This window comes from Pogoniulus pusillus, chromosome 38 (genome assembly GCF_015220805.1).
Source record: "Pogoniulus pusillus isolate bPogPus1 chromosome 38, bPogPus1.pri, whole genome shotgun sequence".
Lineage (NCBI taxonomy): Eukaryota > Metazoa > Chordata > Aves > Piciformes > Lybiidae > Pogoniulus > Pogoniulus pusillus.
This window is the reverse complement of record NC_087301.1, coordinates 8,463,272-8,478,981: the sequence shown is the minus strand read 5'-3', so window position 1 is coordinate 8,478,981 and position 15,710 is coordinate 8,463,272. Positions and strand designations below refer to the sequence as shown.

At 52.5% G+C, this 15,710-nt stretch overlaps 1 protein-coding gene and 1 long non-coding RNA gene across 7 annotated transcripts in view; one reads left to right on the top strand and one right to left on the bottom strand.

Moving 5' to 3' along the window:
• Positions 1-5,320, bottom strand: part of KIRREL3 (kirre like nephrin family adhesion molecule 3) — a 470,660-nt gene extending 465,340 nt beyond the window's left edge. For all 4 annotated transcript variants that reach the window (XM_064173308.1, XM_064173309.1, XM_064173312.1 and 1 more), the window contains exon 1: positions 5,034-5,320. In XM_064173308.1, coding sequence (XP_064029378.1) covers positions 5,034-5,094 — 61 coding nt within the window. In that variant the 5' untranslated portion in view covers positions 5,095-5,320. The remainder of the gene's footprint in view (positions 1-5,033) is intronic.
• On the top strand, positions 3,587-5,038 carry LOC135191209 (uncharacterized). Of its 3 annotated transcripts, none has more exons than XR_010308764.1 (3): positions 3,587-3,644; positions 4,124-4,253; positions 4,350-5,038. It is a non-coding gene; the product is annotated as an uncharacterized LOC135191209 (long non-coding RNA). The 3 variants fall into 3 exon arrangements; XR_010308762.1 differs by lacking the exon at positions 3,587-3,644 and adding an exon at positions 3,899-4,002; XR_010308763.1 differs by lacking the exon at positions 3,587-3,644 and adding an exon at positions 3,912-4,026.
• Positions 5,321-15,710: the final 10,390 nt, after the last annotated feature.

Genomic DNA, 15,710 nt, shown 5'->3' with positions numbered 1-15,710 from the left:
GCCTCGATGTGGACCAGAGCAGCCTGATCTAGATGGAGGAGTCCCTGCTGCCTGCAGGGCTGTAGGACAAGATGACCTCTGAGGGTCCCCTTCCAACCTGATGCAATCTTGCAGATTCACACCCCCCCACCCACTCCAGCCAGAGGAAGTCAAAGGAAAGACTTTTGCTCCTCCACAACAGAGGCTCAATTAGTGTCTTCACCACTTATTGTTACAAATGTGCTGCTCTTTAAAATAAACAAAAGAGTGGGAGGGGGAAAGGTTCCTCAATCCTGCCAGAGGGCTCCTGGAAAGCCAATTCTCCAGCAGCCCGGCAGGCTGAGGAGCTGAAAGCCAGGAGCACTCCAGAGCCAATCATTAAATCCGGGGTTTGAAGCAAGCCACACTTCTCCATCACAGCCTGCTGCTAGCAAAACAGTTTATTCCCACTCCTTGATCCTCAGCCAGCTCACAACCTGAGGGCCACGTCGGCCTCTCCCCTTTATTTACAGCTACAAAAGAGAGAGGAGCAGGCAGCTTTGTCACTCCAGCACGCAGCCTGACTACAGAGGGACCAGGAGCTGGTGCCACGCAGTGCTGGGAGCTGCCAGGGATTTCTGGGCACGTTTCTACTCTGCTTGGTGCCCCTCAAACCAAAAAAAGAAGGCACGGAAGGCATCGACACCTGCCCGAGATGTGCTGGGCATAAGCTGCCCAGGGACCTCTCTCTGCCTCATCTCGGCAGGAGGGAGGCTGGCAGGGATGCAGCCTTAGCAGCAGGGCAGGTGCTTCTCCACGGCTCTCCTTCCACCACCAAAGGCCACCTGAACACAACCCCTCAGCTCCTCCCCCTCTTGCTCTGCCTCAGAGCAGTGAAACCCTGCGAGGAAGCCACTTTGAGCAAAGTCATCTGCGGAGCTGGCTGCGGGAGGCACAGGCTGACGCCGAGGAGCCTGCAGGGACCTAAACTGGGTTAACACAAGACCTTGGAGGAGACAACCCTGAGCTGTTCCTTCAGGACACCGCAGGCTGGACACCAGCAGCTCTTACTTGAGGCTTAACTTTAGCTTCCCTGCCCTGCAGTTAACTCCTCTACCCCTACCAAACCCACACCCTGCCACCGGCAGCACCTCCCATCTTCACACAGCAGCTTGCCAAACCTTTCCTGCCTTCCCCTCAACCATTTCCAGTCACCGCTTCTTGTGCAGCCTGCCTTGGCACTTCTGGGCTTTCTCGGGCAGCTCCCCAGTGCTGGGGTTCACCTGCTGGGTTTAGCAAACAGCCCAATGCACCTCTCAGCACTCCCTGAGCACTGATTTTTGCTGCCCATCACCCACTGACCTCCCCCGAGGTGCCAAAGTCCTCATCTCCCGGTCCTGCCCAGTGGTGGTAGGTGGAACTGGTGGAGTTTCTCTCATCAGCATCATTTCCCCCTTCTCTACCCTGGGGAACCGATGAGAGCCAGGGGCAAGTTGAGCCCCTGCTGCTTACAGTGGGCTCCTCTGACAGAGGACTGCAAAGCATTCGCTTGCAGAGAGGAACCAAGTGAACTGTGAAGGAGAAAAACACAGCCTGCAACACCTGGAGAGCTCAGTATCCATCACCCTGAGGGAAAGCAAACATGCCTCTGGAAAGAGAGCCCCAGACAGACAGAAGTCTTCCCAGCCAAGGTACATTTCAGATGCTGCCAAATTCATCTGGTACAGGCCAGTAAGAGGAGGTGGTGGCGGCTGCAGGTACACCTTCAGAGGCTCTCCTACTCTCAGCCCCACTTTCCCACTGCTGAAGTACTTTTCCCAGTGGCTTCCAGGCTCTCCCAGTTCGGAGCAGAGGAGGGAGGGGTAAGCAATCCACCAGGCAGAAGCAGAGAGCTTCGTGGCAGCATCAATTCCTCCCCGCCGAGGGGCACCACACGTCTGGTCTCCACAGGAGGCAAATCGTGCTGCGGCTTGGTCTCGCCTTCCAACGAAGCTGTGGCCCTGACAGCTTCTGTGGAGGGTGGGAGAACAGGAACCCCGGGGGAGAAAGCAGCCCTGGAGAGGAGCCACGGAGCTATCGACTTTGAGGAAGGGGAAATGCTGCCTGCTTCAGGCCCTTTGCAAGGGTGAAAGGCAGAGAATGCTCAAGGGAAGGCAATTTGTTCTTCCTACATCACCTCAAGAGAGGCACAGCTGCGAAAGAGATCGTGCTCCTCCTCAGCTGAGCAGGAGGCAGGCAGCAGCCAGCACCTTCCTCTCCTGCAAGCTCAGCTGGAAGCCCAAGTTCCAGCCTGCGAGGTCTGCAGAAACAGCAGGATGCTGGCGTGCCACAGGGAGGCATGGAGCACAAAGCCAAGGGCAAAGGCACACAGAGCCCTGAACGGAAAACACCTTTTCCATGAGGCTTTTGGGTCAAGCAGGTGGGCTTGTAACTAATATCCCAATCCCAGGTCCCAGCAGAGCTGAGCCTCCCACCCCTGCTGCCCTTGGCTTGGTGGAAATGAAGTCCTGCCTGCCCTATGATAGCAAATCCTTTCATGACCCTTGGGTGTTGCAGGCAGAAGACAATTCTGCCTGCTCCCTGCCCACGAGAAGAAGCCACCAACTCCTAGCAGCAGAGCCAAGGGATTTTAAACGTTCCTCCAAGTGACTTTTGATCCATCAGCTCCTTCCAGAGCCAGGCATGGTCATCCTCTGGCTCCAAACATGTCCATACCCACAGCCCACCAGTAAAGACCTTCACCCATGGAAAGTGAATGCCATGTTCAGGCATACCAACCACAGCCACTGCTCAGGCAGGGCAAACACGACACAAACAGGCTCCAATTCCTGCATCCAGGCCATTCCTCCCCCAGAGCAATGTGTGGTTGAAGGATTCCTTGGCATCAAAGCCTATTAGGGACCCTCTGCACGGCTTCAGCCCAGCGGGGACTGCCAAGCCACTGCCAACAGCGGCTCCAGGGGAACCAACGTCGGGGCTCATCCTGCAGGAGACAGCAGCCAAAAACGCTCTGCGAGATGCTGTCGCCTTGCCTCGTAACCCAGCATGAATAAGCAAGGTGCCAGATGATGGGGGAGAGAGAGAGAAAGAGAGAGAGAGGAGGGAGGGGGGGGGGGGAGAAAGATCAGCTGAGCTCAGGCTCCGCGCAGCAGAGCGGAGGAGCTGCAGCGGCTTGCGAACAGCGGCGCGGTTAAAAAAGTGCATTAAACATAATGGCTGCAAAAAGGGGGGAGGGAGAGGAGGGATGGGGGGGGGAGGGGAGGGGAGGAGGAGAAAAAAAAAATAATAAAAGAGAAACACCACCACCCTGCTGGATCCTAGCTGCGAAGTTCAGCTCTGCTCCCAAGCGCCGTTTGACCTGTGGGGAGTTGAGGGCTGAAGCGGGAGAGCGCTGGGAGAAGGCCAGGAGCAGCTTCCCCGATCGCTGCTATCCCCCAGCCCTGCTGCACCAGGGGAGAGTTTGGGTTTGTTCAGCCAGAAACCTACGCGGCAGGCGCAGCAGGCTCCTTTTGTGCCGAAGCAAAGGCGAAAGGCAAACACAGCTTTTCCACCCCGAAGGAATATTAGCACAAGCAGAGAGAGGGAGCGGGGGGGAGAGAAAGAGGGGGAAAAAAAAGAGGGGAGGAGGTGGACGGCTGAGAGTGTGGGAGCCTCAGCATCACATCCCAGCCCAGGGAAAGGCAGAGGTGAGGGCAAGCAGAAGTGCAGCCACAGAATCACAGTCTTAGGGGTTGGAAAGGACCTCCAAAGCTCGTCCAGTCCAACCCTCCCCCCCTCCAGAACAGGATCACCTAGAGGGGGATCCAGGAGGGTTTTGTTTACCTCCACAACTCCCCTGGGTAGTCTCAGCAGCCTCCAGACACAACATCCCCCTGCTGGGGGAATAAGGGGTGGGGGGTGGGGGGGGGAAAGCTAGCGTGTGATTCTGGGGGGAGGGTGCTCAGCAATCACGTCTGGCTGAGCTCAAAAGGCAGCTGCCCGTTGAGCAGCACTACTCTCTCCAAAAGTTTTATCCTTCATTTAATCAACAGATGGACGAGCTGCGTGGGTTTGGGCTTGGTTGGTGGGGTGGGGTTTGGTTGCGTGTGTCGCCCCCCCCCCCACCCCCACCCCCTTTTTTTTGTGTTTTGTTTGATTTGTTGGTTTGCTCTCTTTCTTTTTAAAGCAAATCCAAGCCCTCCCCTCGCCCAAGCTGGCTTCGGGACCAGGGCGGTGTGACACACAGATGGCATTTGAGAGCAGCAGCAGCCAGACGAAGCTTGAGGCTGCCTCTCTAAGCTCGGCGTCCTCCACAGGTGACAGATAGCCCAGGGACGCAGCAGGATGGCCAACAGCTGCCCCAACCCTTCTCCCCCCCCCGTCTCGAATCCATCTTTATTTTTCCCTTTCAGGCGGGCAGAGAAGCAGGCAGCAAAGTTACACGGCGAATTCCTCCAGATTCCCACCCGAATCCCATGCTGTCAGGAGATGGGAGCCGGCTGTGACACCCCCCCCAAACACCATCACCGGGGCTCCCCCACCTCCCCTTCGGCTGGCTGCATCCAAACCAACTCTTCTCCCCGCCACCACAACCACCCCTTTCCAGGAGCAAATCGCTCTGCAAGAAGGGGGGAGGATGGAACCATCCTCTGCTGCCAGCCAAAGCGGCTCCTTCCCTCCCCACCGCGAGCAACCATCCCTCGGTACGGGCGCAAGAGCCGGGCGGCGATGGGGGGGCTGGGAGGGGGCTGCTGCTGAGCAAAGCCGGTGTTTACACACAAACGCGATCTAATTAACGGAGCTGGAGCTGAAAGAACTCATTTGCATGCTGAAGATTTTTCTCCTGCCTCCCCCCCTTCTCCTCTTTTTTCATGCAAGAAGAAAAGCCACCGAGCGAGCTGCCTCGCCGAGGATGCCTGAGAAACTCTGCAATCCTCCTTCTTCTCCTTCTCCCCCCCTCACACCACACAACATTGCTGAATCTTCGCGCAAACAGCAAAAAGCAGACGCGGACCCCCCCACACACAAAACACCCCCTCCCCCGCCCGCATCTCCATCCGACAGCAAGAAAACTAAGTGCAGGCTGCGGGTCCTACCTTGGCTGAGGAGGAAGCACCCGAGGAGGAGGAGGAGGAGGTCTGCCTGGAAAGCGCTCATTCCTCAGGGTGGGCTCGGCTCCCGGAGCAGAGGAGGGGGTGGTAAATCAACTGGAGGAGCTGGGAAGAGGTTGTCTGGGGAGTGGGCTCCACCGCTGCTGATGCCACCACCGCCGGGGGGGCTTCAGGCCGCCGCTGTTGCTGCTGCTGCTGCTGCTGCCACCGCCGCCGCCCGCCGGCTTCGCTTTCCCGGTTCCATCCCCGGCTCCATCACCGCCACCGCCGCCCCCCCCCACCCCCCAGCTCCTCCCCCGGCTGCTCTGCCTTGACTGGCGGAGCGAGGCTCGGCGCAGCTCAGCTTTTTGAGGAGGGGGGGGGTAAAGACAGAGGGGAGGGGGGGAGAAAAATGGGAAAAAGGGGGAGGGAGGGAAGGAAAGTGCTGGGCGAAGGGGGAGTAACTTGCGCGCAGCTGAGAGATGGCTCAGCTGGGATGGGATGGGGGGGGGCAGCGATTTGTGCACACACAGACCCCCTCCCCCCAAAAAATGCAAAGCTGGGAGAGAGAAGGGGGGGGGGGGAATTAGAGGAAGGTGGGAGCAGCCACTTGTGCATCGCTGGCAAGGGAGAAATGGATGCACTCCCTCGCCCCCCCGCTGCACTCCGTCCTCCCTCACACCCTCCCCACCCCAGCGGTACCTCCACGACTTGAAGGTGATGCTTCCCACACAAGGGCAGATAAAGCAGTTGGGTGGTGGTCTCGTCCCTCCCCCGCCCCCCCAGTCCCTAAACCTGGGGAGGTGTCTGTCGCCCCCAGCACATTAGGGTTCTGCTCCCCACACCAGTGGGGCAGATTAAGAAGTTGAGTGGATCCCACCCCCCTTTAATCGCCAAAACGGGGCAGGGGGGTGGGGGTCTTGCTTCTTATCAGCCATACCGGCCCCCAGCAGCCTGCTCCGGAGCCCCCGCAGCAATCCAGGGCTGGGGGGGGAGAGCAGGAAAAGGAGTGGGAAACAGCCACAACCTCACCCCCAAGTCTAGTTTGGGGTAGGGCTACCAAAACACAACCCCCACCTCTCCATCCCCTTGGGCGGGGGGAGGTCCCTTCGAGGCCCCCACTGGAGGGACTGAGGCTTGTCCTGTGTCCCTCAGTTTGAGGTTAGCGCTTTGGGGCAGGTGGGAGGGGGGAACAGCAGCTCCCCAAATCCCTCTGTGGAGCAAGGAAAAACTTAAAAGGGTGGGGCGGGGGGGCGGGGGGGGGGGGGGGGGGGGGGGGGCGAGCCAAAATTAAAAAGGATAAAGAAATGCTTTTCACCTCTTGTGCTTTGCACAGCCACTGAGGCCAGGGACCCCCCCACACACACACACACACACACCCCCAACCCCAGCTTCCATCTCCGAGTGGGAAAGGGGCAGGTGGGGGCAGGAGCGCAATTAAAAACCCAGCTTTAGAAAGTAATTACAGCTGGGGACTCTAATTACTCACTGCTGGGCTGAAAGGTGAACTTCAAAGCTGGCTGGGAGCTTCTGCAAGCGCTTGCTCGGCTGGCTGGCAGCTCGGCTGGCTGCCTGGGTACCCGTGCGGGCTTAGCTAGGCGGGCATCGCTGCTGCTAGCAACCTCCGCCTGATGCTGGGGCGGGGGGGAAGGGCTTAAACTCGATGTCAGGGGGGTTAAACTCCATGCCAGGTGCATTAAACTCTGTGCCAGGTACATTAAACCTCATGTCAGGTGCGTTAAACTTGGTGCCAGGCAGCTGAAATCTGATGTCAAATGGGTTAAACTTGATGCCAGACAGGTTAAACTCGATGTCAAATGGGTTAAAACCAGTGTTAAACAGCTTAAACTCAATGCCAGGTTGACTAAACCCAAAGCCAGGTGGGTTAAACTTCGTGTCAGGTGCATTAAACTTGATGCCAGGTGGATTAAACTTGATACCAGGCAGCTTAAATCTGATACCAAGTGGGTCAAACTTGACACCAGACAGGTTAAACTTAATGTCAAATGAGTTAAACCCAGTGTTAAACAGCTTAAACTCAATGTCAGGCTGGCTAAATCCAAAACCAGATTGATTAAACTCTGTGCCAGGTGGGTTAAACCTCATGTCAGGTGCGTTAAACTTGGTGCCAGGCAGCTGAAATCTGATGTCAAGTGGGTTAAACTTGATGCCAGACAGGTTAAACTTGATGTCAAATGGGTTAAAACCAATGTTAAACAGCTTAAACTCAATGCCAGGCTGACTAAACCCAAAGCCAGGTGGATTAAACTTGATGTTAAGTGGGCTAAACCTCATGTCAGGTGCATCAAATTTTGTGCCAGGTGGATTGAACTTGATACCAGGCAGCTTAAATCCGATGCTAAGTGGGTTAAACTTGATGATGGACAGGTTAAACTCGATGTCAAATGGGTTAAACCCAGTGTTAAACAGCTTAAACTCAATGCCAGGCTGGCTAAATCCAAAGCCAGGTGGGTTAAACTTCATGTCAGGTGCGTTGAACTTGATGTCAGGTGGGTTAAACTTGATGCCAGGCAGCTTAAATCTGATGTCAAGTGGGTTAAACTTGACACCAGACATGTTAAACTTGATGTCAAATGGGTTAAAACCAGTGTTAAACAGCTTAAACTCAATGCCAGGCTGGCTAAATCCAAAGCCAGGTGGGTTAAACTTGATGTCAGGTGGATTAAACTTGAAATCAGGCAGCTTAAATCTGATACCAAGTGGGCTAAACTGGATGCCAGACAGGTTAAACTTGATGTCAAAGGGGTTAAACCCAGTGTTAAACAGCTTAAACTCAATGCCAGGCTGGCTAAACCCAAAGCCAGGTGGATTAAACTCAGTGTCAGGTGGGTTAAACCTCATGTCAGGTGCATTAAACTTGACACCAGATGGGTTAAACTTGATATCAGACAGCTTAAATCTGATACCAAGTGGGTTAAACTTGATGCCAGACAGGTTAAACTTGACATCAAATGGGTTGAAACCAATGTTAAACATCTTAAACTCAATGCCAGGCTGGCTAAATCCAAAGCCAGGTGGATTAAACTTGATGCTAAGTGGGCTAAACCTCATGTCAGGTGCATCAAACTTTGTGTCAGGTGGATTAAACTTGATACCAGGCAGTTTAAATCCAATGCCCAATGGGTTAAACTCAGTGCCAGACAGGTTAAACTCGACATCAAATGGGTTAAAACCAGTGTTAAACAACTAAAACTCAATGCCAGGTTGGTTAAACCCAAAGTCAGGTGGGTTAAACTAGAAGCCAGATGGCTTAAACTCAATGACTGGCAAGTTAAACTTGATGCCAGCTTGGATAAACCCAATACCAGATGTGTTAAACTCAATGCCACAAGAGTTAAACTTGATGCCAGATGGGTTAAACTTGATGCCAGGTGAGTTAAACCTGATGCCAAGTGGGTTAAACTTGAAGCCATGTGGATGAAATCTGATGTCTAATAGGTTAAACCGGATGCCAAGAGGGGTGAACTTGGTGCCAGGTGGGTTGAACTTGATACTAGATGAGTTAAACTCGATGCCAGGTGGGCTAAACTCGATGCCAGATGTGTTAAACTCAATGTTGGATGGGTTAAACTCTATGCTAGATGCATTAAACTTGATGCTAGACAGGTTAAACTTGGTGCCAGGTGGGTTAAACTCTATGCTAGATGAGTTAAACTTGATGATAGACAGGTTAAACTCAATGTCAGGTGGGTTAAACTTGGTGCCAGACAAGTTAAACTCGATGCCAGATGGGTTAAACTCAATGCCAGATGGGTTAAACCCTATGCCAGACAGGTTAAACTTGGTACCAGACAGGTTAAAATCCATACCAGGTTGGTTAATCCCTATTCCAGACATCTTAAACTTGGTGCCAGACAGGTTAAACTCCATGACATATGGGTTAAAGTTGGTGCTAGGCAGGTTAAAGTTGATGCTAGATAAGTTAAACTCGATGCCAAATGGGTTAAACTCAGTGTCAGATGGGTTAAATTTGATACCAGATGGGTTAAACTTGATGCTAGATGAGTCAAACTTGGGGCCAGACAAGTTAAACTTGATGCTAGGTAAGTTAAACTCCGTGCCAGATGGGTTTAACTTGATGCCAGATGGCTTAAACTTGATGCTAGATGAGTTTAACCTGAGGCTAGACAAGTTAAACTTGATGCTAGGTAAGTTAAACTCCATGCCAGATGGTTAAACTTGATGCTAGATGAATTAAACTTGGTGCCAGACAAGTTAAACTCGATGCCAGATGGGTTAAACTTGATGCTAGATGAATTAAACTTGATGCTAGATGAATTAAACTTGATTCCAGACAAGTTAAACTCGATGCCAGGCAGGTTAAACTCGATGCCAAATGGGTTAAAGTTGGTGCCAGGCAGGTTAAACCCAATGCCACCCCTGTTAAAGCCAGCCTAGGAGCAGCAGAGAGCGTGGCTGTGTGGCTGTGGCAGGGCTGGGTGTTTTCCATGCTCTACCCCTGGCAGAGGGGTGCACAGCCTGGCAGCCAGGAGCTTGGTTTGGGGTTATTTTTAGCTTCCATCCCTTAGGCAATGAGGATCATTTGATCTGGTCCCTGCTGGTTTCCCCATCCCCACCTGTAGGCCACTCTGGGGGGGGGGAAGGTGTGGAAGCAGGGATGGCTGCTTGCAATTACATCCCTGCATTGTCCACCTGGCCTCTAAGTGACAGTGACACTCCTGGGCTGTATTTTCCCTCTGCCACCAGCTTGCCTTGGGCAAGTCACAGAATCACACAACTGCCAGGGTTGGAAGGGACCCCAAGGATCATCCAGTTCCAGCTCCCTGCCACAGGCAGGGACACCTCACACTGAATCAGGCTGCTCAGAGCCTCATCCAGTCTGGCCTTAAAAACACCCAGGGCTGAGGCTTCCACTGCCTCCCTGGGCAACCTGTGCCAGGCTCTCACCACCCTCATGCTGAAGAACTTCTTCCTGAGGTCTAATCTCAACCTCCCCTCCTCTAGCTTGGGCCCATTCCTCCAAGTCCTGTCACTACCTGACACCCTAAAAAGCTCCTCCCCAGCTTTCCTGTAGCCCCCTCCAGGCACTGGAAGGCCACAATGAGGTCTCCTTGGAGCCTTCTCCAGACTGCACAACCCCAACTCTCTCATCCTCTCCCCACAGCAGAGCAGCTCCAGCCCTCTGATCAGCCTCTTGGCCCTGCTCTGGACACCTTCCAGCACCTCCAGATCTTTCTTGTCATAGGGGGCCAGAACTGGGCACAGTGCTCCAGGTGGGGTCTCACTAGAGGGTATAGAGGGGCAGAATCCCCTCCAGATGTGGTCTCACCAGAGGGTGCAGAGAGGCAGAATCCCCTTCAGGTGGGGTCTCACCAGAGGGTGCAGAGAGGCAGAGTCCCCTTCAGGTGAGGTCTCACCAGAGGTTGCAAAGAGGCAGAGTCCCCTTCAGGTGAGGTCTCACCAGAAGATGCAGAGAGGCAGAATCCCCTTCAGGTGAGGTCTCACCAGAGGGTGTAGAGAGGCAGAGTCCTTTTCAGGTGGGGTCTTACTAGAGGATGCAGGGAGGCAGAGTCCACTTCAGGTGAGGTCTTACTAGAGGATGCAGGGAGGCAGAGTCCACTTCAGGTGGGGTCTCACTAGAGGATGCAGGGAGGCAGAGTCCCCTTCAGGTGGGGTCTCACCAGAGGATGCAGAGAGGCAGAGTCCCCTCCAGGTGGGGTCTCACCAGAGGATGCAGAGAGGCAGAGTCCCCTCCAGGTGGGGTCTCACCAGAGGATGCAGAGAGGCAGAGTCCCCTCCAGGTGGGGTCTCACCAGAGGGTGTAGAGAGGCAGAGTCCCCTCCAGGTGGGGTCTCACCAGGCAGTGCAGGGAGGCAGAACCCCCTCCTTTGCCCAGCTGCCCACATTGCTCTTGATGCAACCCAGGACCCCCCCACCCCTTGGAGGGCTTTTGGCAGCAGCCACACAACCACAGGAGATATTTCAGTGGCTGCCCCTGCAAGGCAGGGCCGGGAAGAAGGATGCAGGTGATGGTGGCAGGGAGAGGATGGGAAGAATGGGGCTGGGAATTGCTTCTGTGGCACAGCAGCGATTGAACCGAAGCTGGAGTGAGCTGCTCAGTGCCTAAGTTGGGTGGGAATTAGGTTTCTGAGTAATTTGGAGCCTGTCCCCGTGGTGGTTTGGGTTATTCTACAGACTGCTGTTTGCTTGCAGAGCAGAGGGACTGATGGATATTGAGGCTGCTGCACAAAGGAGGAGTTTTTCCCTCTGAAGCTTCCAAACACCATTAACATTTGCATGGCAATCACAGCCTGACTCTGCCTTGGTTTCAATATTTCCCCACAAAGAAGCTCATTCACTGCCTGCTTGCCAACCACCGCCGGAATGTTCCCACTCCTGCAAGACAATATTTTGCTCTTCCCTTTTTTTTTCTGTGTCTTTCTCCTTTTTTTCTCCTTCTTTTCCTTTTCTTTTTTTAATTTTTCCTTTTTTCTTTCCTTTTTCTTTTCATTTTCCCCCTTTTTCGTTTCCTTTATTTCCCTTTTGCTCCTTTTCCTTTTCTCTTTTCCTTCTTTTTCTTTACTTTTTCCTTAATCTTTTTCTTTTTCTTTCTTTTTTCTTTTTCTTTTTCTTTTTCTTTTTCTTTTTCTTTTTCTTTTTCTTTTTCTTTTTCTTTTTCTTTTTCTTTTTCTTTTTCTTTTTCTTTTTCTTTTTCTTTTTCTTTTTCTTTTTCTTTATTTTACTTTTCATTTCCCCCCCCCCCCCCCCTTTTTTTCTTCTGTTTGGTTTTATTTTTTTCCCTTTTTTTTTTCTTCTCTTCCTCCTTTCCCTTCCCTTTCCCTTCCCTTTCCCTTCCCTTCCCTTTCCCTTCCCTTTCCCTTCCCTTTCCCTTCCCTTTCCCTTCCCTTTCCCTTCCCTTCCCCTTCCCCTTCCCCTTCCCCTTCCCCTTCCCCTTCCCCTTCCCCTTCCCCTTCCCCTTCCCCTTCCCCTTTCCCTTCCCACTTCCCCCTTCCTTTCCCCCTTCCTTTCCCCTTCCTTTCCTGCTCCTTTCCCCTTCCCCTTCCCCTTCCTTTCCCCTTCCCTTCCCTTCCCTTCCCCCTCCCTTCTATTTCCCTCCTCCTCTCCCCTCCTCTCCTTTCCCCTCCTTTCCTTCCCCCTCCCCTCCCCTCCTCTCCCCTCCCCTCTTCTCTTCATCTTTTCCTCTTTTTTCTTTCATTTTTCTTTCCTTTTTTCTTTCATTTTTTTCCCTTTTTCATTTCCTTTTATATTTTCCTTTTATCTTTCTTCTTTTCTTTTCTTTTCTTTTCTTTTCTTTTCTTTTCTTTTCTTTTCTTTTCTTTTCTTTTCTTTTCTTTTCTTTTCTTTTCTTTTCTTTTCTTTTCTTTTCTTTTCTTTTCTTTTCTTTTCTTTTCTTTTCTTTTCTTTTCTTTTCCTCTTTTCTTTTCCTCTTTTCCTTTTTTCTTTCCCTTTTCCCCCTTTTTTATTTCCTTTTATCTTATTGGGGTTTTTTTCTCTTCCTTTTTTCCTTTTTTTCTTTCCTTTTTTTCTTTCCTTTTTTCTTTTCCTTTTTTTTCTTCCTTTTCCTTTTCCTTTTCCTTTTCCTTTTCCTTTTCCTTTTCCTTTTCCTTTTTCCTCTTCCTTTTCCTTTCTTTTCCTTTTTCCTCTTCCTTTTCTTTTCTTTTCCTTTTTCCTTTTTTCCTCCTCTTCCCTTCTTTTTCTTTTCTTCCTCTTTTTTCCCCACGTTTTCCTTTTCCCATCCCCATGAAAACATTTCAGCTGGGAAATTCTCATTGTTCTAACAGTGACCTTTGCAAAGGACTTCAAATCCTGGGATCAAGGCAGCCTGGAAGGGGAAAGTTTTACTAACTGATTAACTTTGTGGTTTCAACTGCATTGGGAGGCAAATTTGATGTAGAGGACCAGGCAGCTGTAAGAAAAAGATCAAATTTCTGACCCAATTTGGGCTTGCTGGAGCAAGCAAACAGCTCTGAGCATTGTCCTGCAAGAGTCTCTTTACTTGCAGGAGAGGTGCAGGAGAGAAAATCATCTGGCAGCTGATTCTGAATGGTTCTTCTTGGGTGTCTCGATGCAATCTGCTGAGCTGGGTGGAAGGAAATGAATCACTGCAATTAAAAGGCTGAGGAGATCTCAGGGCTGGGTGCAGTGGCCTTTGGGGAGCTGAATGTTAAGCTGAGGTTTGTGTTTGCAGGCAGGAGGAGCCTCGTGTTGAGGAGCTGCTGAGGAAATGTGGTTGTTTAGCCTGGAGAAAAAGGAGGCTCAGGGGAGAGCTTCTGGCACTCTGCAGCTTAGAATCACAGAATCAGTCAGGGTTGGAAGGGACCACAAGGACCATCCACTTCCAAGCCTCTGCCATGCCCAGGGGCACCCTGCCCTAGATTAGGATGTGCAGAGCCTCATCCAGCCTGGCCTTAAACACCTCCAGGGATGAGGCTTCCCTGGGCAACCCATTCCAATGTCTCACCACCCTCATGCTGAACAACTTCTTCCTAACATCCAGTCTGAATCTCCCCATTTCCAGCTTTGCTCCATTCTCCCCAGTCCTATCACTCCCTGACAGCCTAAAAAGTCCCTCTCCAGACTAAAAAGTCCCTCTCCAGACTAAAAAGTCCCTCTCCAGACTAAAAAGTCCCTCTCCAGCTTCCCTGTACCCCCCTTCAGATACTGAAAGGCCACAATGAGGTCACCTCAGAGCCTTCTCCTCTCCAGACTGAACAGCTCCAACTCAGGCTCTCCTGCAAAGAGGTTGGAGCCAGGTGGGGGTTGGTCTCTTCTCTCAAGGAACAAGGGATAGGATGAGGGGAAATGGCCTCAGGTTGTACCAGAGGAGTTTTAGACTGGATCTCAGAGAACTAAAGAACTGTTGCTTCTGTTGGAAAAGCCCTCCCAGGTCATCAAACCCAAGCAGCAACCACCATGGCCACTAAACCATGGCCACTAAACCACATCCCCAAGTGCCATGGACACATCTTTCTCCAGAGGAAATCATCCAGGCCAATCATCAACCCAACCTCACCATGGTCACCAAACCATGGCCCCAAGTGCCATGGCCACAGGTGTCTGGAACACCTCCAGGGATGGGGACTCCATCACCTCCCTGGGCAGCCTGTGCCAATGCCTGAGCACTCTTGCAGGAGCCCTTTCTTCTCCTTGAGAGAGGAGGCTGCCCACAGCACTGGTGGCATCCCCATCCATGGAGGGGTTCCAAGGCCATGTAGATGTGGTGCTGAGTGCCATGGGCTAGCCCCAGCCTTGGCAGAGTTAGAGACTTGGTTGGACTCAATCATCTTCAAGGTCTTTATCGACCTTTATTCTGTGATTCTGAGTTCTTTGCATCTTCCTGCTGCCAGAGCTCCACTTTGGTGGGACCACAGCCACATCTCCTGTGTTTTGGGACTGCCATTTATGTGTGACCCCCCCCAGGCAGAAGGAGCTGGCAGTGCTGGGACACAACAAGTTGCTCATCAGCCAGTAATGTGGCCTCATGGCCAGTAAGGTCAGTGTTGTCCTGGGGAGGCATGAAGCAGGGCATGACCAGGAGATCGAGAGAGGTTCTTCTCCCTCTCTACTCTGCCCTGCTAAGGTCACATCTGGAATACTGGGATCTGCCCAGTGCTCAGCAAGAGCTGAAGGAGCTGTGGAGGGCAAGAGCCTGGGGCCAGGCTCTTGCCAGTGGTGGCCAGTGGCAGGGCAAGGGGCACAAAGTGGAGCCCAGGAGGTTCTACCTGAAGAGGAGGAGAAAGTTGTTTGTTGTGAGGGTGCTGGAGCCTGGAGCAGGCTGCCCAGAGAGGCTGTGGAGTGTCCTTGTGTGGAGAGCTTCCAACCCCCCTGGGCACTGTGCTGCTGGGCAAGCTGCTGGGGGTGCCCTGCTGGAGCAGGGGGGTTGGATTGGATGATCCCCAGATAGAAGAAGAGAAAATGGCCTGAAATAGTGCCAGGGTTGGAGCTGAGGAACAATTTCTTTGCTGCAAGAAGATAAAGGATTGGCACAGCCTGCCCAGGGGGGTGGTGGAGACCCCATCCCTGGAGGTGTCCAAGAACTCTGTGTCCATGGCACTTGGGGCCATGGTTTGGGAGCCATGGTAGGGCCATGAACAGCCATGGCACTGTGGGGCTCAGCTTGGTGGCCATGCTGGGGTTGGGTTGCTGGTTGGACTCAATGACCTCAGAGGTCTCTTCCAACCAAAACAATTCCATGATGCTCTAAACAGCAGTGCTAGAAGCTGGGGAGCTCTGATGGTAAACCTCTGCCTGGCTTCTGGATGCCAAGGAATCAACTCCACCCTGCCATGGGCTGGGCTGGAAGGGACTCTGTGGCCGTGGCTCTTGGGGCCGTGGTTTGATGGCCATGGTGGGGTTGGGTTGCTGCTTGGATTCAATGACCTGAGAGGGCTTTTCCAAGTGAAACAGTTCTATAGTTCCATGATTCTTTGACCTTATAAAGGCCTTTCCCAGCCCAAATCAACTCCATGCTTCTATAAAGAGCACTGCTAGCAGCTGGGAAGCTCTGATGGTAAAGCTCTGCCTGCCTTCTGCAAGTCCAGGGCAGTCCTCTCAGCCTACCTCTCTGATTTCCTTCTCCTCTTTCTTCTTTCTTCTTCCTGGGTTTTGTTTTGGGTTTTTTGGGGGGTTTTATGTGGGTTTTTTTCCCCTCCTTTTGTTTTTTCTTTGTGTATTCCTCAT